The following is a 21,473-nucleotide window of genomic DNA, read 5'->3' on the forward strand; positions in this document are numbered from 1 at the left end:
AAAGCTTCACCTCAGACAGCAATCCAAGACACAGCACTTCCCACTGCAGTTTCATTCTCTAATTCTTCTTGGTTGTATTATGCACAATTTTCTTAACTAATACTCCATCTATTTAAAAAGAAAATAAGATATCCAGTTTCTTTTTTCCTGGCCATAAAATCTGCACTAAGTAACTTATTTAAAAACATAACATTTTGGTATGAAATGCCTAAGAAAATTTGCCTGGGCCAACACTTCACAGCACAGCAAAGCTCTGCCCATTCCCAAATCCAGCAAAACAAGGGCATTGCAACCTCTCTGCCATTAAGGCTTGCTTACAACTTGTAGATAAAAACTTACATCTATTTGTACATTATAAAATATCATAAATAACTGTCCTATAAAAATAAAACCCCAGTGTAAGTGACGGTGGTCCTCTAGTTGGTTGGAGTTTGCTGGTTGATTCACCAGCTTTAGCAGCATAAAATTGTTCTCTCAACTAAATCACAGAGGCTTTATGCCAGCACAAAAACACCCAACCCATCAAGCCCAAAGAACCAACACAATCCCTGTATTTCTTGTTTAAGCTAATCAGACTGGTTTATTATTTTCCTGTCACCAGCTGTCTGTCTCAGGTTTGAGCTAATTATTCATCCATTTCTGAAATTCAGGAAGAACATATAAAAAGAACAGTATTCCCACAAGTACAAGTCACTCCATTTACTCACCAATCTGTTTTCTTTCAACACTTCCAGAGTCCAAACACATGAAGTGTGCAAGAATCCTGGTTAGTGGCAGAACTTTTTGAATAATTACAAAAACTGAACCCTACCTACATAAATCAATTTCAAAGAATAATTAAAAGAAAATCATAAATGAAAACACATTAAAGAACTTACAGCACAAAACAAAGCACCACGGGTGAAGCCGATCCCTAGAAACTGAGTTTCCAGGTTACATTTTAATTAAGAAAACATTCACATATATGTCGATGTGAAATAAAACATTCCAAAATTTAGTATCTTACATATGCCACATCTAGTTTGCTAATATGCAATAGCATTATTATTATTTATTTAGCCTATTCCCTACTGCCTCACAAAGGCAAAACTGACCTTGGAAGTGAAAAGCTTGCACAATATGCAGAACATACTCTACACATTCCTCCATTAATGTACAAATGTGCTTCCACACTACCATCAGATAATGTGATCATGAAATACCATCAGATAATTCCACATCAGATTATCTCCATGAATGTATGAATGAAGCCTTTTTATGCCACCACTTCATATTCTACATACATTACACTGCATGGACATACTTCACTTTCCTCCTCTAGTCCCATATTCTTTTGTGTCCTTTTCAAGAAAATAAAAAAATAATTAAAAAAAGGTTCAACCACCAAGTGTAGAATGTCCACAGGCATCTTACACTGACTTATTAAAAAAAAAAAGAAAAAGGAAAAAAAAGCCCCATTCAGACAGCTTCTTCTTTTGGAGAACAGCTTTACATTCCTGAGAGTAACTAGTGGAACAAGACTTGGTCTCAATGTTCCAGGACTGGTCAGACGTTGTAATCAGGGGACTTTCCCTGGGGTTGTCGCAGTCGGATCTGTAGGGTAGAAAAAGCTCCCACAGTCACGTGGAAGAAGAGCTGCCACAGGTTGCGCAGTTCATACAGGTACATGTTACACAGGCAGATCAACCCAAACGTCAGGAAGGACTTGGCATTCCTCCAGCCTGTGTAGTACACAAACAGGTAACACTGTCAGGAAATAAAACAGAAATCAGGTTACCTCATGGAAAATAAGCTCTACTGAAGAAAAACTGGCAGGTCACTGAAAAATTACAGCCCAAACCAAGGAAAAGTCTGAATCAAACATGGAGGAACAGTATCAATTCAGCAGTCACAGAAGGATGAGGAGCACCTGATATCAATACAAGGTTACATTTGCCTTGCATTAAACCCTGAGAACAATTCATTCATAATAATTAATCACAGCCTGAAATGGGTGGCCCATGACTAAAGATAGTGGATGTTTCTGGCAATCTCTGGTCAAAATAAACTCTGTTCTACTCAAGCAGTGCAGAAGGAACAAGAGAAGTCTTCTTCAGGAAAGCAATGTGAAGGACAGGGACAAAACCGAGGCCCCAGAGCCCAGTACAAGGCAATCCCCCAGACACCTCCCAGGGGTGATGCTGAGGGTTTCCTGGCAGATGCAGAGGCTCACAGCCACTGCCCTTTTTCAGCTGCTGCAGGACTGATCACATTTGGAGAGAGACACAACTACTCTCCTGTAACTTTAGGCAATGTTTTGCACACTGTGGTGTAACACAGTCTGTCAGGACTGCCCCCAGTTCCCTACTCAGCCCTCTTCCTACCGTAACTGGAAATCTGTTCAAGTCTTTTGTCTCAGTTTTCATCTCTAAAAGGACAAAGCTTTTACCCAGACAGTATTTTTATTAACTCTATTGTTTGAACTACTCCCTTAACAGCTACAAAATCAAAAAATTCCTTTGCTCCTTCCCTGGATTCAGGTCATTTCTGCTGAAAGAAGTTTTTTTCTGAGCTTTAAGGCAGATAATAGTATTTATGCTTACTTTCCATTCCAAATCTGTTCCCAGTGGATTTATAACTATGATCACACAGATTTAGCAGCATCCATCATCAGATTATCTAACTGCCATTTCTGTTCTTCCTGGGCATTAGCCGTGTTTTATCAGTCAAAAAAACTCCACTTAATTTTCTTTTCATTTTTCATGTTCCTCAAAAAAGGGCAACTGAACAATACAATTTATTGAGGTTACTTTATATTCTATTTGAACTCTACCACTCTGTCATAAAGCATGCATTTCCACTGCAAGTGTGGCTGAGAGCAGCACAGCTACTTGTAGTGTCTGGGTATCTAAATATTGTCAGAGAGGTGAGGACTGGCATTATCAGAAAGATTGGTATGTACTTCCTCCAAAGCAAAGTAAAACTAGAGATCAGTAACCTGCATGTTTCAGAATCTAGAGAGAAGTGTTCTGAACCTGCTTGGCCATTTTGAGCAGAGTAAATATAACTTGCTTGTGCTGACAGCTTCACAAATCGTATCTAAAAGAGCAGTTAGTTGGTACTGGTATCTCAGCAATAAGAATTCAGATAATTTCCTAGTGTCGTCACTCCCACTGACAATGTACGAACAAGTGTGACTGCTTCCAAGATTAAAATACGAGTCAGGATATGCTTCATCAAAATTATTAATAAAGGCTTGAAAACAGTAGTTTAAAAATGCTACTATAACATGATGTCCAATGACTGAATTTTACTGAAGAACTGTTTTAAATCAATCCTGAAGTGGATCTTTCATTGATCTAGCTCTGAACTACTGGATGTGCCCCTTAGAGAAAAGATGAAAATGCCAAAAAATAGTCAAAATGCCAACAATGCAGCTTTAACAGCTTACTATAACAAGTACTGTTATGAAACTCCTGAGGGTTGTTTTTCTACTACTAAAGGGAGGTGTTATCATGCAAGTGTTATAATGAGCATGCTTTTATGGAGAAGGCTCCTCTGTGCTACTTCAGAGAGGATTTTGATTTTTGATTTAGATTTTTTTTTTTTTAATGAATGCTAAGAGATGACTGAAAGTTCAGCTTCTGATACTTTGCACTTCTGGTACAACTGAGGCAGTTATTACTTTTTCTCCTTTATAAAAGACTAGAAACTATGAAGCAACACTAGACATGTCAGTGAGTCATATTCCATGTAAGTACTGTTCTTTTGCCTGCACAGTTATAAACATTTATTGGGAGCTAGAGACACAGTGGTGTGTTGTTATTAACTGAACAAGACAATACAGCATGATGGACACCTGGTGGGTGAATGACATTGAAATGGACTGTCATACAACACAGGAAATTAATGACCTGAGCTCTTAACTGTAGCCAAAAAACATCAGAACATGCCAGAGAACCAAGATCCCTCAAATTCTGAAAACTGACTAATCACATATTAAAGGAATGATACCAGAGGGTGGGAGACAGAGTTTCAACAGATGTATTTTGAATATTAATAAAAAGCCTACATTTCAAGTTGCATGGATTCTTTCTTTCAGACAGCTCTGTTCAAAGCAAACAGTGCAGGAAAGACGTCTCAGTGGACAGACATGATTCATAAAGAATAAGGTTTCCAGTTTGGGAAAGGAGGGGAAAAGTGTATTTTTTATACAAAGAAAGAATGGAGAAGCCCTACCTTATCTGATATGGAACAGACTGTGGGTTTGGAAAATTATCACCAATCTAAATTATTTAAGGCAGAAGTTAATGGAAAGTCAACAAGTGTTGGAGAACACGAGTTGCATTGGGACATTTTGCTAGAGATAACAGATAACCTGGGCAAAAAAAAGACTGATAAAAAGACATTTTCTTATATTAATGTCTGACATAGTACTAAACACTGGCCCACAGAAACAAGTAAAAACTGGATACTCCACAAGTCTAAGATTAAAAGTCAAAGTAATTATAATAACTGCAACTAAGCATAAGAGACACAGACACAAGTTAATGTTACAGCAGTGTCACCGAACGACAGATGCCAGTGTAAATAATAAAGGAAAGTCAAATTCAGATGCAGAAATGGAAAGACGACAGAGAAGAAAAGCAAGAAGTGTCAGGCAGGAAAACAGTGAAAAGCGGCCACAAGCTTTGAAAAGGAAGGAGATGCACATTAAAGTACAGAGTGAGGAAAATTCTGGGGTGCAGAATTATCAAAAAAATATAACCTCCACTGCTTGTAACTTTAAAGATAATTGTCTTAATTAGATGTCTTAATCATCCAGCTAGAGAAAAAAAAGCCAGAAAACAGAAGCTCTTTGTATGTTTTGTATCAATCTACTACTACATGATAGTTTATGATTAATGAAAAAAAAACAGAGCAGAAAATATTTTTTGTAATCACCGTATTCAAGTATCTTAAATGTGACATTTAAGAAAACACGATGACACTTGAGCATGACTAGGTAATGTTTTTAAACTCTAGTGAATTATGCAAACAGAAAAACACACCTGGTACAAACAGGCTGCGGTACCAAGAAAAAATGCAATAACATAGCTGAAATCTTCACCTTCATTCTGCAAAAATAAAACAAAAAGCCATGTTTTACAATAAAACAAGTGAAATACCAGCCATTTACAGTATGAAAGTTATGAATTATTGCATGTTAAAACAATTTCAGACAGGGATTTAAAGCAATTTCTTTACCACACTAAAGCAACAGTTAGGACTAATCAATGCTTACTTTCATGTCTGCAAAAAAATCATGTCCTGGAGTCTAACCAAAACGTTTATTCACAACAAACAACTTTTTCCAAGATCTTCAGAAGCTTTAAAGATGTCCAGATCTAACACTGGATATTTACCTTCCCCAGATGCCTTTGAAAATTCAAGTCTAAACACTAGTAACTACCTTTAATAGCAACTTCATAGATTTGTGCCTTCCTAAAGCTTCACAAAATGGAAAGGAGGTAACAGGAAAGGACCCAAACTGGCCACTAGGGTGGGGTAAAACTCCACACAGAGAATAACGAAGGCAGCTCTGTGCTCATGCAGTGACAGCTAACAGCAGCACAGGAATTTATTTAAGAGAGATGAGGAAAATAGGGTTCTCTTGAAGGAAAGATGGAAAAATTTACTTCAAGTGACAGATTTTTCTACTATGTGTTTTGAAAACAAAACAAACCCTTTAACTTATTCAAACAGGTTGTTACAGCTCCTTCAGTGCTGAGCAGAGTAAATTTCCATGCTCAATGACTATTCTAACTGCATTTCGAGTAAACATCTGCAACCATCAAAAACTGCCCTAGGAAAACAATGGGCACTCATGCAAATGTTTGTCCTTGAGAGCAGATATCAGTTGAGAAGATGGTGGTCTGTCCACAAGTACAACTTGTGTCTGCTGAGAGTATGCTCAATGCAAAGCATTTCCATGTCCTGTGCTGACCAGGAAAAACTCTGCATGTCTGCACACAAAAATTACATCCAAAATGCAGTGGATATAATCCACTTCTATCCAGTCTGTAAGTCTTTGCCCCAGTGCCCAGTGCCAGTGCGCATTTGGTAGAGTACAGTTACAGATTGTAACAGAATTTTATTAACACCCAAATAAAACCACTGATTATAAAGCAAACAGTAATTCAGAGACACGCTTCTGAATGACTTCTCAGAACACGTTCCATTAATTGTGTTTGTATTACTTCTCCCTAAACCTTGTGGATTTTTCAATAATGAAGTAAACTATGAGAAATTTTAATGGATTTTTAGTGTGCCTCATTTGTCAGAAATGAAAATTATCTTCCATCTGTACTGCAATCTATTACCTCCAGATGCAATAACATAGTGAATAAAATTAACTGCATGTCCTGTCATCACTTAAATAGATTAATCTAACATTAGTGTTCTTTTTTAAAAATCAGCTGCAGAAAGGTAACAAAATAAGTTTCAGCAACATCACACTAACTGACAAATCTGTTCAGTACTATTTGTACTATAGCATACTTTAAAATCATTCCTATTTATAAACTGAGAGAATTGTGCATAACACCGAAAAACCTAATTAGGGATAGAGATGCAGGTTCACTTGGTCTTTCTTTAAAAAACAAACCAAAGAAAACTCACAAAGAAGGACCTAGCATGGAACATTTTCATTAATCTTGTTCATCAACTAGTCTTCACAAAATGCTGAGACTCAACAGTACTGTTTATTTAATCTTTACATGTATCAATATTATGTAAGATAACTGGAATACAGGAATTCTTCTTTACCTTATTTCCCTAAAAAAAAAAATCCTTAGGTATCAAAAATATTGCAGCTGGCTGCTGAAAGGGCTAGAGACCAAGACTTACAAGGAGCAGCTGAGGAAACTGGGACTGTTTAGCCTGGAGGAGGCTTGGGAGAGAACTTACTGCTCTCTGCAACTACCTGAAACAAAATTGTAGCAAGGTGGGGGTTGGGCTCTTCTCTCAGGTAACAACAATGGGTAAGATGAGAGGAAATGGCCTCAGGTTGCATCAGGGGAAAAATTTCTTCACAGGACGGGCTGTGAAGCTGCCCAGGAAAGTGGTTGAGTCATCACCCCTGAAGGAATTTAAAAGCCTTGTAGATGTGGCACTTTGGAACAGGGTTTAGCGAACTTGGCAGTGCTGAGTTATGGTTGGACTCAGGTCTTTTCCAACCTAAATGACTCTATGAAGTCCAGATATGTTTAAATAAAAAGACTATCTACCAGCCAAGCAAGAGGATTACATTTTCTCTCAGAAAAGTTCCATGGGGTTTTCAGTTTCTATATCTATCACCACAATAACAACCATTAAATTGTAAGGAAGTCTTTGTTTTTTGTTGTGGCAACACATATGAATTCTCTGTGCATGCCTGCCAAGTACTAGCAGGCATTCACCTGAATTGCTTGAAAGCATAAACCATTATTAGTGACACTATAGCACTTGAGGGAATACAACCTGCACAAGAAATGGAATAGAAAGAAACTGAAAGGCTACAGGGAGGGTCATAGTAGAGATTTTACAGAAAAAAAAATGGGTTTGGGGGAGGCTATTTGAGAAGGTGAGTTTAGAAGAAATTATTTGACAATCTTCTGAAACTGATCCTTTCAATACACAATAAGAAATAAGGTTTATTAAATACAAACAAAAAACTACCAAAGTTCTCTAAGAAATGACTTTACTAAACCTGTTTAAAGATTCCCGCTCTGTGGACTTTTCAAAAACTGCCCAGATTTTCAAAGCTGTTCATCATTTCACTCAAGTGTTTTTAAATAGCATCTATAGAAATTAAACGCCTCATACCCTGGCATAAATTTAGCAAACAGAACATTATGTTCACATCCTCACTGCTACCAAGGTACCAGGGAAGGAGCTGGCCACCCACCTTCCACTGCTGTTGAAACTCACAGCCTTGATGAATGAGGCAGCATGCTTGAGAAGGATGCACAGATCACAAACAATACAGGTTTTGTAACAGAGACCTGACCTCACAAACAGCACTTTTGAAATAAAACTGGCACAACTCAGCGTATATAGAATCTTTTAAAACAAAAATTGTGGTTGCTATGATGCATAACTTTTAAATTCATAAACATGTACAATACCTGGAGAAGGCTTTCTATGGCATGGAAGCCACGGATTAAATTCAAAGCTCCACATAACAGACTAAGCACAAATGAGACAATCCCTGGCAGAGTCACAGGTTCCAGACGTTGATGAGGAGCTACAAAGCAGATCAAAAGAAGATATCAAAGGTCAAAGCACTGCCTTCAGAAATTCAATAAAATAATAATCTCATTTGTCAGTGGTTTCTAGCTCAAGAGATCACTGAAGCAAACCACAAAATGTCATTTCTGTTTTCTAGAAAGACAAAACACTGTAAATGTTTCAGCACAAGGTTTAGCAAAAAGTAAACTTTCCTCCAGTTCACATATGTAATTGTCTTGTTATATTTAGTCTTTATCTCAATAGGTTCCATTTATTCAGTATGGTATTGAGGGCTGCTCAAACATGCCAGGAAATCAAAAGTAAAAAATGCACTTGCTACTGAAATCTGCCCATAATCAGTACCCAGCTAATAAGTCACGTACTTAGGAACTTCTCTCACAACCTCCACTCTTCTTTAACACCAATGCATTAGTGAGATAGTGAGATTGATTTAGCTTGTTTGCTGAACAGAACACTGAGGCAAAGCTATCACAGTCCCTTTCCTTAAAAGCAGTGTGTGCTACCAAAGACACACATGAAGGGATAGCTCTGAAACTCAGCTGGCATGTATACCACAATCTTATATGGACCTTCCAGATTGCACTTGGCATCTTGCAAGTAAAACACATTAAAACTAAAACACTTTCTTTCCATGCACACCGCTTTTTCAAGCTTATCTAGGGTCACAAGTATGTAACAGTTATGTATGTTCCTCATTACTGTCCCTTTCCACAGTGAATCACAGAAAGCAAATGTGAAAAAACAATGCAAAACTCTTAACAGTCTGGGCAACACTGGGATAACAATGGGACTACTGAGCTGTACTCAAATCATTCTGTTCAAATCATCCAAGTGTAAAGATGCAAACAATGAGGTTAATGAACTGTAACATTAATAGAGAGGGGTGTCAATCCCAGTTGTTTGTATTGCACAGACCCAGAAAAAAGGTTTTTCAAACAGTTTATGAAGTTACAAAACCTAAAAAAGCCCCAACAAAAGCTATTTCACATTGATAAGCAGGCAGGGCTGTCTAATTAAGAGTGTACAATAAAACAAAAATATACAGGATGAGTTCAGTTAATTAATTTGTACTGAATTTAATAATGTATAATCATTTGGGATGTTTTTTAAAATAAAAGTATAACCCATGTTTAACTGTGAGAGCTCACTGCTTTTCTAACTGTAGTGCACATTACTCCCAGCAATCACTCAGTTAAGATTAGATATGCTAGATGTACTACTTGCATACCAAACCACTCTTTTTCAATGACTCCCAACTGGTTGTTTTGTTTTGGGTTTTTTAAAACCATCTCATCTAGAGAGTGGAAAAAAGCTGAGGGTGTATATGACTGTTTTTAGCCAATAGTAATTCCATTCCATTAACTGGTGGATAAAATTAGTTCACTGCTCTCCACTTGCAGCTCTCCAGAGAATCTCCTTTTCCTCATGTATTGGGTAACTTAAATCATCGTGTGCTAAAACAGCATTTAAAACACTTCTTTGAGAGCCATGCAGGGAAACGTAAAGAGTCTGGTCAGCTAAATCAACAAAGTCTATGAAGGTTCATAAAATAGTAACCTCTCTCTTGTTAAAATATGAAAAAAAAAGATAAAGGACAGTATGTACCATTACTAATGTTATTAAACTCTCCATGGCATAACAAATTTTAGTGTTACAATCAAGGCAAGAAGACTCATTTATACACAAAAAGATGAAGGTAAAACCAAAGAATTAAGAAGGAATGTCAGAGAAGGCAGGGTAAAGTGCAACTGACTTCGAATTGGTACATTCATCAATCTTAGAAATATGATTAAGTGCCATATCAAACATTCTCAGTTCACATAAAGCACAAATTCTGAATTTAATGTTGACATTTACATAAAAATTTAGGAAATTTACATGGCATGAGAAACTACATGAAAATGTAAAAAAAAAAAAAAGAAAAAAGCAGCAAGCAAAAGCATGGAGTATACCATCAAGCAAAAATAACCTTAATCTGACAACTGTTTCTTCACTGAAAAAAAGCTCAGAAAAATTTTATCCTAACCTGAAACATCATACATCAGCATGCTGTGACCTTATTTCTAATGCCTGCCAACACCTACATGTACCTTTCCAGGAAGATTCTATCCATTATCTGCACACTTTATCCTTCCCACATGCAGAATTACCCCTGTTCCTCACTGCACTACACAGCTCCCAGAGGGAGAAGGGCTGCTACTGCAAGCACTGCCAGCACAGCAGGCCTGGACTCCTCAACCCTGGCTACACACCCAGCTACAGTGGGAGCAAGTGAGAACCACTGCTTCCCCTCCACAGCCCAAGCTAATGCCTCCAACTCTGCCATTCTGCACAACAAAACAAGATTTGCATCCACCTAACTTCCCACCTCTGGATGCTCTCCAATTTCATTTAACACAGCTCACTCCAGAAAGTCCTACTTTTTAACAGTACAGCATATTCAGGAAATTCCACTAGGCAAAACATCTTTTTGTGAGAATCTTTTTGCTCTGTCCTTAGAGCAAAAGAGAAACTTGGAAGTCCGGCCAACTGAGTGGGCAGCAAACATCCAGAGAAAGTTCTTTTCAAGGGTGGACAGAAGTGATGAATGTAAAGAACTACAAAACCATTAGCAGACTTTCTAAAAAAGACACTGTTATTCAATAGAATCTAAAATGTGAAGAGCTGAAGAAGTAGCAAAGTGCCAGCTTCTCATAATGTACAGCCCTTTGATGGTGAGTTTCTACAGCAACTCAAGGAAGGAAGTGGATAACTGAACAGAGATCTATGGAATTCAGAGGAAGAAGAAAGTTTAAAGCAACTGAAAGAAAAACAGAACAAAAATGACATGGAAAGAAAAGTGGACAATAGAATTTCTTCTGTAAGAAGTTGTGGAGAGGTAAGTTAAAAAAAAAAAAACCAGACAATCACCTGACAATTATTGTTGAATCTTCTTTTTTAGTTAAAAGGGAAACAGTCCCTATGTTTTTTAATTTAGGTCTATATAACCTTCCAAGACTCTTACTCAAGAAAAGTGATAAAAATCACATCTCCCACTACATGGACAACTTTTAAAAAACAGCCAATTTTGACACGGGCTGGATTCTCTCATGCTTATTGCTTTCTCCTTTTCCAACTGCAGGAAGTTCAAATCTAGACAATTTTCAGAGCTAACCAACTCCCCTTCTGCCGCCATAACCCTTTCCACAAAGCAGGATTACATGAGAACATTAAGAGTAAACAACAATATAAGAATTAGAAGTGGCAAAAGAGTAATATCACAGCATTACATACCTTTAAAAAGAGCCCACACATGTAAAAAGATGACAAAGGTATGTACAGTGCTGTTTAGACGATTCCACTCTTTTAAACAATTTAAACACCTTCACACTTTTCCTTTAATAATTTTCCTGACTCTAACTCCAATACTGTTAAGTTGCAAATACAGAGATTGTAAGCTATTTCTACACTGTCTCATAGCACCTGGAATTCTCAGAATCAGGGCCCCAGAGTACAAACAGGGCACCCTACTGGTTTTGTTTGGTTTTCATCTTCCATAGAAAGCAGTTTTCAATCTTCTAGAGTAATCCTCACAAGTAAGTACATAATAAGGATAATATACTGGCAAAGAGATCCTATTAATATATACATATACATAAACTGCACAAAATCTCATTTATTGCAACACTGTAGGAGGTGTTTAGATTTATGATTGCAGTTCTATGATTTATGATTGCACCCTGACACTGTAAAGTGAACAGCATCAGTGTGTGCCTGTTCAAGATAATTTATAGAGAGTACTTCTGGAAAAAAAAAAGGAAAATGTATTAACTAATTAAAATCAACATTTCCTTCCATTCTATTTATGATTTTGGTTCAGTAAACTTGGAGGACTGAAATCAGATGATGTCAGTTTCACATGTGGAGCCCATGTATCAGTGCAAGGATCTGGCATTTTGTTTCTGTCCTGCTGGGAAACATCTGAAGATGGGCCTCAAACCCATTCAGAGGATTCACTGAATAGCACAAACCTTTAACCCAGCTCAACTCCACAATTCCACATTTACCTCCTACATGAAGTAAATTAAAGTTTAAAAAAAATAATGACTATTTAATAAATTTGGCAGTTTTATACAAAATTGCAATTCTTAACATTGTACATAAGACACTCATTTTAGAGAGTGCATCTGCTAGCCAGCACAGCTCTTTGGGTTTTCACCACTGCAAGGGCTTCCTAAAGAGACGCTTCTCCCTCCAGCTGTTCTAACTCCTGACACTGCTCTCAGCTTATGTCAACACTGAGTCTTACTGGGCAAAAATATCAAAACTTTTCAGAAATCTTAAAAGGTAAAAAAAAAAAAAAAATCTTCTTGTTAAGTGCTCATCTTCATTAACAGGGTTTTTTTTTTCCTTCAATAAAGCAATCTAATGAACAGAGCCATTTCCTCCTCTGAATGCCTCGGGAAGGTAAACTCTTGGAGCAAGAGACAAAACAGACATCTGAGCTAAAATACACGTAAGGTTATATGCTTTATGTTTTAGAAACATGAAAAAAAGCTTTTTTTAAAAAGAAAAAAAATTGAATTCTAAGGCATTTGCCTCATTTAAGGATACAACAACACAAGTCTGGAACTTACCTGCAGATATCTTACCGGTACCCTTATACTCCCCCACAGGTACATGAGAAAAGCCATTGGCTGAACCAAGTTCTGACACTGAAATTTGATATGGTGGTCTCAGTTTGATTTCAGTCTGCATGTCAGCAAGATTCATCTTTGTTGACAAAGAACGTGTGTTGTTGTATCTCTGTTTGGTCCTCTGAATGAAATTATCTGTGCAAAATTTAAAAGAAAAAGTTATTTTTCTATAGACTTTATTAATTACATAATCCAAGACCATGCAGCTTTTTCAATTCACAAAATGAAATATACTGCTTGAAACATTTGTATGTATCTTGGATTTTTAATGCTATTTCTGTTTTGTGCCTAATACATCATGGCTTATTTAATTCTGCAGTTAAAAAAAAAAAGCTCTAAAAATCTAATGATGTAATAACTGAATAAACTAATGACTTTTTATTGCATGAGACTGAATGCATTTCTAATACAATGGATTTACTGCACTTAGATTCTAGCTTTTCTGTTAGTTTAGGAAATATCCTTATGAAAAAATTATGTTGTGGAAGAAAAAAAGTGTTAAAGTGTTCGAACAAATGTTCACCAGGAGGACAGTAATGTCAAACAGAAATTGACATTAACTGACTGAATTATAGACAGGAATTAACCAACTGGAGTATCTTCCCCAATGTTTCTAAAACTGCAGCTCTCTTTGCTCTAATGTGTTTCATAAGAATATCTAATTACAGTAATTTCTTATACATAGTATTAAAGCAACATAAATTAATGGAATTCATAACAGCTGTTATCTGGTATATATGAGATGAGTTGCATTTGGAGTCTGAAGATTAAATGCTCCACTACATCATAAGAGAAGTAAAAATTTCTCTCTTTCATGTATTGAACAAGAGGAAGCACAGCTAAGAGCTAATATGAAACTGCAATCTTTTCCTTGAGAAATTTATGAAGCTCAGTGACTTCACATGTTAAGTATTTCAACAGGTATGAAGTCAAACAAATCCTGGTATTACTACCAGAAGATGAACTCCAGAGTTGCTCACACGAGGCTTAAACCAAAACCTAATGGAAAAAACAGAAGTAAGTTTGGATAAAACTCTAGTAGCCTAATTTAATGCCCCCAGAAGTATTTCTTTATTGACTCTAACAGCAATTAAATCAGATTCTGAATCCACCTGAAATAGAGGTATAAACTGCTTTGGACTTTTTTTTTTTTTTGTGTGTGGGTGTGCAAAAGTTGCACACTAAGTTGCATCTATTAAGTTGCATCTATTTAAATTCTCATTCGTCTTAGTATGAGAATGAAGGGGGAGAAAGTCAGATCCTTACCAAACTCTATAAAACAGTATGGTCTGATAGCAGTATTCGTCTTCATCATATTGTAGGTAGTGATGAACTCCTTCTGAAGCTCATCCAGGAAACAGAAAGCCAGGACATTGGGATAATTTTCAGTGCACAACATCATATAGCTTACTCCCAGAGAACTTATAAAGCTAAAATTGAGAAAACATATTAAAAATTTCATATTTAAATTCAGTGAATTAACTGCTTATCTAGTCTGATCTCATATTCTGTAGCCAAAAAAACCAAAAACTTATCTGGGGTAGCACAGGAATAAAGGTTTACTGAAAAGCCCAACAGTATTCTAGAAGAAAAACAAGTTACTTTTTAGCAATGTTTTACTTGAACACCACATTGTACAATCATATGAGAAGCTGTTTTACACTAATGTGTATGTAGGTATCTGTATGTGTGTGTGTGTACACATATAAACACACTTGTGAAACAGAAAAAAACAAAGCTTTTAGGACACAGAAACACAGCAGGTTCATCCCATAACAGCTTTTCACTCATCTCAAACATACAATACGGGATCCAGTGCAGCTGAAAAATGCAAAACCTTATCTTCAGATTTGGGGGAGGGCTGTTAGCTCTTTCTAGAACATGGGAAGAAATAAACTGTTCTGTAGAGTGCAGAATTAATAACTCCCCAAAGATAGTTGCAAGGAGAATAAGAGGTGGCAAATATGAAATTAGAAAAGGACAGTTTGCAATATACATATTCTGTTGCATTTTGGCAATTCATTAGAGTTTAAGTTTTCATGGTAACATTCAAATTTCCTTAAAATCTTGCTGGATAACTTACACTACAAAAAGTAATCAAAGACAAAAGCAATAAAAACTACCCTGATTAAGCCTTACAGCTTAAGAGTTTGTTTTAAGCTAATCAGTTTACAGGCCAACTGCAGTTAGCCTGTTAAAAAAAAAAAAAAAAAAAAAAAAGGATTGAAACAATTTAGTCCATCCTGGGCTTTAATCAAAGAAATGCTGGAAACTCACATATACCTCTAGGAGATGGAGAGGTCTTAGCATTCAGGTGGTACACGTTTCACTACTGTAACTTCTAAATGGTTAACTAGAGGTTAAGATGAAATTACTCACTTCATTTAAAATATCTAAATTAGAATCAGAATTTAGGTCAGTTAAAGTGCAAGTGAACTATAAACAATAAAGAATTTCTTCTAAACATCTAATCCAAACCTACTCTTTCATTCAGTGTAGAGCCACTCTTCCCATGATGTTGCCCTATGACTTGGTAACATTATAAAGGAACTTCCATGAAAGTCTGAACAGGTTCAAATCTTTCTACAATTGCTCAGGTTTTAAATTTCTGATACATAAATAGTGCCAAGAATTAATCTTAGTTTGATTAAGCATTTCTAATGTGCACAGTTAACTTTTTCAGTTACAGAGAGACACAACCTAGGATGTTGCAAATACTTAAATGAGATGCCTTACTTTATATTATACTGTCCAGTTTTCAGAGTACATCTATCAGGAAGCTGAGAAAGTTTTTTTGAGAGCATTTTAAAATATTTTCTACATTCTTGCATTCCCGTGCTCTGGTCATAATCAGTAGATGCAGAAAGTGGGAGTCCATCCCTCACACGGACCACGGAGGCAGATAAAATCATAGACATTGCCAACAGAGTTAATGACAGCCTGCAACAAAACACAAATCAGGAGGAATCAGAATTAAGGTAAAAGCACAGACAACTGAGTCAACTGTGATGAGTCAAACTTCTCAAGCTGTATAGTGGCTTCAGGCCTCAACTGGAGCACAGTTAGGATTTTCCACTGTAACTCAGACCAGAGTTTGAATTGAACAGGACCTACTAATCTACACAAGCCACAAAACAGTTCTTCAAACTTTACATTAAATCAAAACATTCAAAAGTTTAGCAAGACAAGTATTAAAATGATTACTTATCTGCTAAGCATCAGTACACAAATTTGTTCTCCTACAAGTGGGCGAACTGCTAGAATTTATAGGAAGCCAAAAGTAAACATTTCCTCAGCTCTTAACACTGCTCTGCAGACTCCTACCATATACTACACCTATCACTTCAGACACTATGAAAAAATATTTTTGCCTCCCTCAGATGATGCTACTCAAGTTCCATACAGTCACAAACTGCAAGAGGAAACATATTTCTGGATACAGCTGAAATATGCTTTTGTGTGTGATACTGACATGTTTACAGCACCTTTCAAACTATGACGTTAAGGGCGCTTTACAAGCCTCAGCAGCTGAATGACTGCATTCTCACAAGTCAGAAATTCAAATCTTCCCCAAAAAGACACTACCTCTTCACAAAAGAGAGGAAATAGCTATTTTTACCTGAACTCTCATCTTCTCTACTTCCCACTCCCCAAAGATTATATATCCATGAGGAAAGTTAATGAATAATCAACAATATTCAGGCTTTTCAAGGTTATTTACTCCTCAGAGAGAAAGAGGCATATAATTACGTAAGCACTAAAAATGTGTTGTCATTTTCAGTTTAGGAAATTCAGCTTCATCAGCAGTCAAACTTCAACCTCCTTTGAGATCCATCACATTAGCTGAATAAATTCCAAATTAATACCCTCGTATTTTACTTGTACAGCACTCAAGACTCTCCCCAAACCTGTAACAGCAGGAAAAGCCACTGTTGACTTCAGCCTGCTGAACATCTTGGGGCTTTTATCAGGTGCCTTTGTTATTTCAGCACTTCACAGGAGAATTCCCTCCTGAACAAATTGCTTCCATCAGCTGGACACAAAACCAGAAAACAACCTCAACTCCAGGACTTCCTCTAGATCAGCCTGCTGGCATGAAGCATTCAAGAAACTAAACCCACAGTTCTAGAAACTTTTACCTATCCCCAAGTTCATGCATAGGTTCCCAGAAGAACAATTCACAGGGAATGCACATGGACTCATTCTCTTAACTATGCTGCTAATCATATAACCAAGGAGCAAACCAAATAGCTCAAGAGCACAACAAAATTGCAGAAGAGCTTTAAACTGTCATGGTTCTCTGCCAATAACAATCTCTACCACTCAGAACTCAATCCTAACAGGGACTTTTGGGAGCTGCGTCAATATAAACAAAAGCAGCGATGCCATGGAACAGTTTAAATACCCCTTCATTAACTTACTTGCACAAAATGTAATTTCATGGATCTGCATTTCCCCTGATGAAACAAATAACTTACTTAGCACCTAACATGAAGAAAGGAACGCAGCTCCATGTCCTGTTTCAGGAAAAGGCAGGGAATAGGACCGCACTGCAGAAGAAACCCAGAATCCCACAGCCAGCTCTCAGAAGAAAAGATATTATTCTGTTCACTTTTTAAATTATCTCGATGGTTAAAGTTCATGTTGAGCTATCTGATGAGATAAGAACAAACAAAAAAAGTTAAAAAATATATTTACTGGGTAACAACACACTTTGGGTCTTTTTTGCGAGGCCTTACATATTGGAAAGACCTGACCATAGCCAAGGGAGGTTACTCAAAAGATAATCACAGAAAAAGAAAACTAGGATAATAGAGATATTAAAATGTTTCTGTGTTCTTTAAGTGAAGTTCAGGAAGTCCCATCACTCCCATCACTGTGCAGATGAATAGCATGTTTTCCCATTTAAAATGGGAAAACATGCTATTCATCTGCACAGTGCAGGAGCAATGCAGGTTTACACAACCTTTGATTCTGAATCCCATCATTCCCCTCATCCACGACGTTTGATTAATCCATAATCTCCTCTGCTGGGAACACTTCAAGAATGAAACACAGCACAACCACAGCTCTATTTCCAAAGCATTAAGATTTTCAGTGTTCAATCTCATCATCATTGCTTTGCTCCCACAACTGAGAACAAAGAACATAAATACCACTAACAACAGCATGAACGCACAGACAACGGACAAAGCAACTGATAAAGACATGTTTAGATGTATTCTTTCAACTTTTATGTCTATTCTGTATGTAATTAAATATTTGCATAAATCTTGAACAAAACTTTTGAGACTCCTACTTATGTTCAGAGAAAAATAGGCTCTATAACAGAAGACAAGCCTCTATTGAAACCTGCCAAATTTAATACACTACGAAATCACGCAGGGTAGAACTTTCGTTGAGCTGAAGATCTCAATACCAGTTGGGTTTTGTTACCATCATCTTAAAAAGCCACCCGGTGACACTATGAACTTTTTTTCTCAGCCTCCTAACAGCAGAATCAGAAAGCTATCTAAAAACCAAAGCTAATAACAGAAAACTACTTTGGCTGGAAGATCATACATATGTCAAGAGATGGTATAATATACATACTGTAACAGAACATTCAGCCTTACCTGAAAATGTATTAACAAAGAAAAAAAGTTTACTAAATCTACCTTATCCAGCTCTCAAAACAATACAGCTTTACACAAGGAGCCAAGTGGCAAATTTGATATGCACTTACGTACTTAGAGATTGAAGAAAGATAAATATGCTTTCAGAGCTGCCTCTAAATGTCTTTTTGAAACATCTATTCAAAGCCATATTAAGTAATTCACCAAATCGCTAAAAACTTCATATGTTTTCCTCCAAAAATTCTATACCCTCAACCACCTGAAGATGACAAAAGACTGCACTTCCAGTACAAATGGTCTGTGAATCTCTTACAGGTGCAAGGAAATGAACAGATTGGTTTTGCTGTCTCATTCCATGACAAAACCATGGCACACCAAATCCAACCAACAGCTGTTTGGCTCACAGGTATCACAGAGGGTTCAAAACACGTCACCAGTCAGTGGAACCCCTTGTCACAGGTTGCTGTCCATGCTACAAAGTCATGTGAATTTAAGAGGCAACTGGAAAAGTTCACAGAAAAACTACCAGAGGTATTAAAAGCAAGTTACAACCCTCTGCTCAGAGGGATTCTGACCCCCACACAAACACCAACAGGGAGGGCAGAGCACAGAAGTATCACTCACTCCATGCTTGCACCATCCTTGTTTCCCTTAGTTAATATTTACTTCTGCCCCATCACTGTTGATTTCCCCTTCACAGCCCTCCCCACAAATAAAAGAACTCATGGAAAAGAGCATGGAGAAAGCTGGCCACAGACAGGTAACAGTCAGCAGAGTGGATATTCCTCTGCTACTGCACCTTCCCAAGAGCCGTCCCATTCCTCATGCACATCAGCATCCACTGTTTCACAACCAGAAATCAGCACATGCGCCTGTTTCGTTTCCTCCCAGGAACAAGAAACCTCAGGTGATGGAAACCAGAGCCTGTTTCACTGTACTTGTTTTTTTGAAGCCATATTTAATTATCATGTTGTTTACTTCTGTGTTATGATGGTACTTGATCCACAGCATCTAGAAAAGTCCTAGAAACACTGAAAACATAAACTAAAACATTTCAGCCTTTTGTAACAAATTCATCATCTACCCTGATCTGACAGTTAATTGCTTTAAACCTGACATAGTCTTGTAACACTTTCAACAAGTGTTTGAAAGTGGCTTGTGACTTTGATTTGCTCAGGATACTTCACCTAAAAAAAACTCTAGCTTTCTCAAAATTCTGAGCAGATCTTGTAATGGCAAGCCTACTCTCCTGTACCTGATAACCTTTAGCCAATTTAATCACAGCATTTCTTGCTGGGATGTCTGTCTCTCATAAAAACTTTCCATAAAACATAAAACTGGGAAGCAAGCTGCACTTCTGACACAGAATACAGATAAAACTTCTGTGCTTACTTCAAAGGTGTACCTAATACTGTTGGACAATTTATTGTCCCTACTTCTGAGGGTTGTGACAGCTGCATTACACAGGAAGGAGCTTAATTTTTTCACTCTACATCATACTTCAGAAATTCGCGTTACAAACTGGAGCACTACAGAAGGGCACAACAAATAAAGCCACTTTGACATCACCGGATATGATAAAACAAGGGAATAATCCTAAATCACCAGCCAATATAATCCTTTCCATAAAGCCAGGGAGAAAGAGACTTCAGAGGCAGAATCAAGATTCACAGAATCAATGAGGTTGGAGAATACCTCTGAGATCTTTGAGTCCAACCTGTGACTGGACACCACCACTAAGTGCCACGTCCAGTCCTTCCTTAACAGGTGGCTCCAGGCACAGTGACTCCATCACCTCCCTGGGATCCATCCAATATATAATCCCCCCTTCTGAAGAAATTACTCCTAATATCCAAACAAGTCTGAAAAACTAAGGCAACGGAACAAGTTGCATCCCAAAGTTTGGGAGCTTGACCCTTTCACCTAGCACCTACTTACGTGGCAGCTCCAACACGACCATCTGCAGCCGCAGCAGAAGCGCTGACTCAGTGGTCACTGACTTAAGCGGATCCGCACCGCTCCAGCTCACAGAACTTCACACAACCTCCTGCGGAGCTTAGGGAGCGGCACAGACCCCTACAGCGGGCTCCTGCTACCGAGCTGTCCTAGCTGCCTCCCGCGCCCGCCCTGCCCGCGGTAGCGGCGCTGCCGCCGCCACCACCTCCCCCCGAGACGGCGGCGGCGGCCCCGCGCTGACTGCGGCTGAAGCGCGAACGCAGCCGGCCCTGAGGCTCCGCGGCCGGGCCTGGGGCCGGCAGCGGCGGTAGGCAGGAGAGGAAGGGAGTCAAGGCGAGGCCGCGGCGCGGGCGGGGCGGGCAGGGCCGGGCGGCGGCTCCGGCAGCGGGTCCCTCCCCGCCCGCGCCCCTCACGGCGCCGGCCCGCGCGGGGGGCGCGAGCCGTACCTGGGCAGCGGGGCGGTGGCGCGCGGGTCCCGCCGGGCATTGTGGGAGCGGACACGTCCGCGCGCGCCGCAGCGCCCCCGCGCGTTGCGGACGAGTCGCTGCGGGGCGGGGCCGCCCTGAGGGGGCTCCGGGCGCTGCCGGCGCCTCAGGGGTCCTGGCCAGCCCCGCTGTCAGCCCGCGGAGCTTGGGCGGCTGCATGGGGGCTGCGGGGCGGGCCCGGGGCCGCTGTGTGCGAAGGGCACGCCGGCCTTGCGTGGCTGGCATGCGGCGGCCACGCTCCCGGGCCAGGCTCCCGGGCGTGGGTGTGTCTCACCGGCCGGGCGGGAGCGGCCGAGTCACCGGCAGCGCTGTGTCGCACAGCCTTGTCTGAGGCTGAATTTATCATAGAATTAGTCGGGTTGGAAAATATCTCCGGAATCATGGGGACCAACTTACGACCTATCACTACCCTGTCAACCAGACCAGGGCATCGAGTGCACACCCAGTCTTTACTTAAACACCTCCAGGGATGGTGACTCCACCACATCCCT

General features: G+C 38.8%; 1 protein-coding gene across 3 annotated transcripts; it reads right to left on the reverse strand.

The window, feature by feature from the left end:
• Positions 1–901: 901 nt before the first annotated feature.
• On the reverse strand, positions 902–21,020 carry SEC22A (SEC22 homolog A, vesicle trafficking protein). Of its 3 annotated transcripts, none has more exons than XM_030241799.2 (8): positions 20,944–21,020; positions 17,405–17,579; positions 15,663–15,866; positions 14,193–14,356; positions 12,867–13,061; positions 8,127–8,245; positions 5,031–5,096; positions 902–1,746 (listed from the first exon to the last, which is right to left on the reverse strand). In XM_030241799.2, exons 2-8 carry the CDS (start codon positions 17,416–17,418, stop codon positions 1,546–1,548), a joined length of 963 nt encoding a protein of 320 aa, XP_030097659.1. In that variant the 5' UTR covers positions 17,419–17,579; positions 20,944–21,020; the 3' UTR covers positions 902–1,545. The 3 variants fall into 3 exon arrangements, with proteins under 3 accessions (XP_030097659.1, XP_009086082.1, XP_030097660.1); XM_009087834.4 differs by lacking the exon at positions 20,944–21,020 and adding an exon at positions 20,480–20,725; XM_030241800.2 differs by lacking the exon at positions 17,405–17,579 and having other exon boundaries at positions 20,944–20,990.
• Positions 21,021–21,473: the final 453 nt, after the last annotated feature.

This window comes from Serinus canaria, chromosome 7, assembly GCF_022539315.1.
Source record: "Serinus canaria isolate serCan28SL12 chromosome 7, serCan2020, whole genome shotgun sequence".
NCBI classification, from domain to species: Eukaryota; Metazoa; Chordata; class Aves; order Passeriformes; family Fringillidae; genus Serinus; species Serinus canaria.

Coding starts and splice junctions, on each gene's coding strand:
- SEC22A (XM_030241799.2), bottom strand. Junction 14,357..15,662: donor ACTGGACAGTATAATATAAA/GTAAGGCATCTC, acceptor TCTCAATTTTAG/CTTTATAAGTTCTCTGGGAG. Junction 13,062..14,192: donor ATACTGTTTTATAGAGTTTG/GTAAGGATCTGA, acceptor AATTTTGCACAG/ATAATTTCATTCAGAGGACC.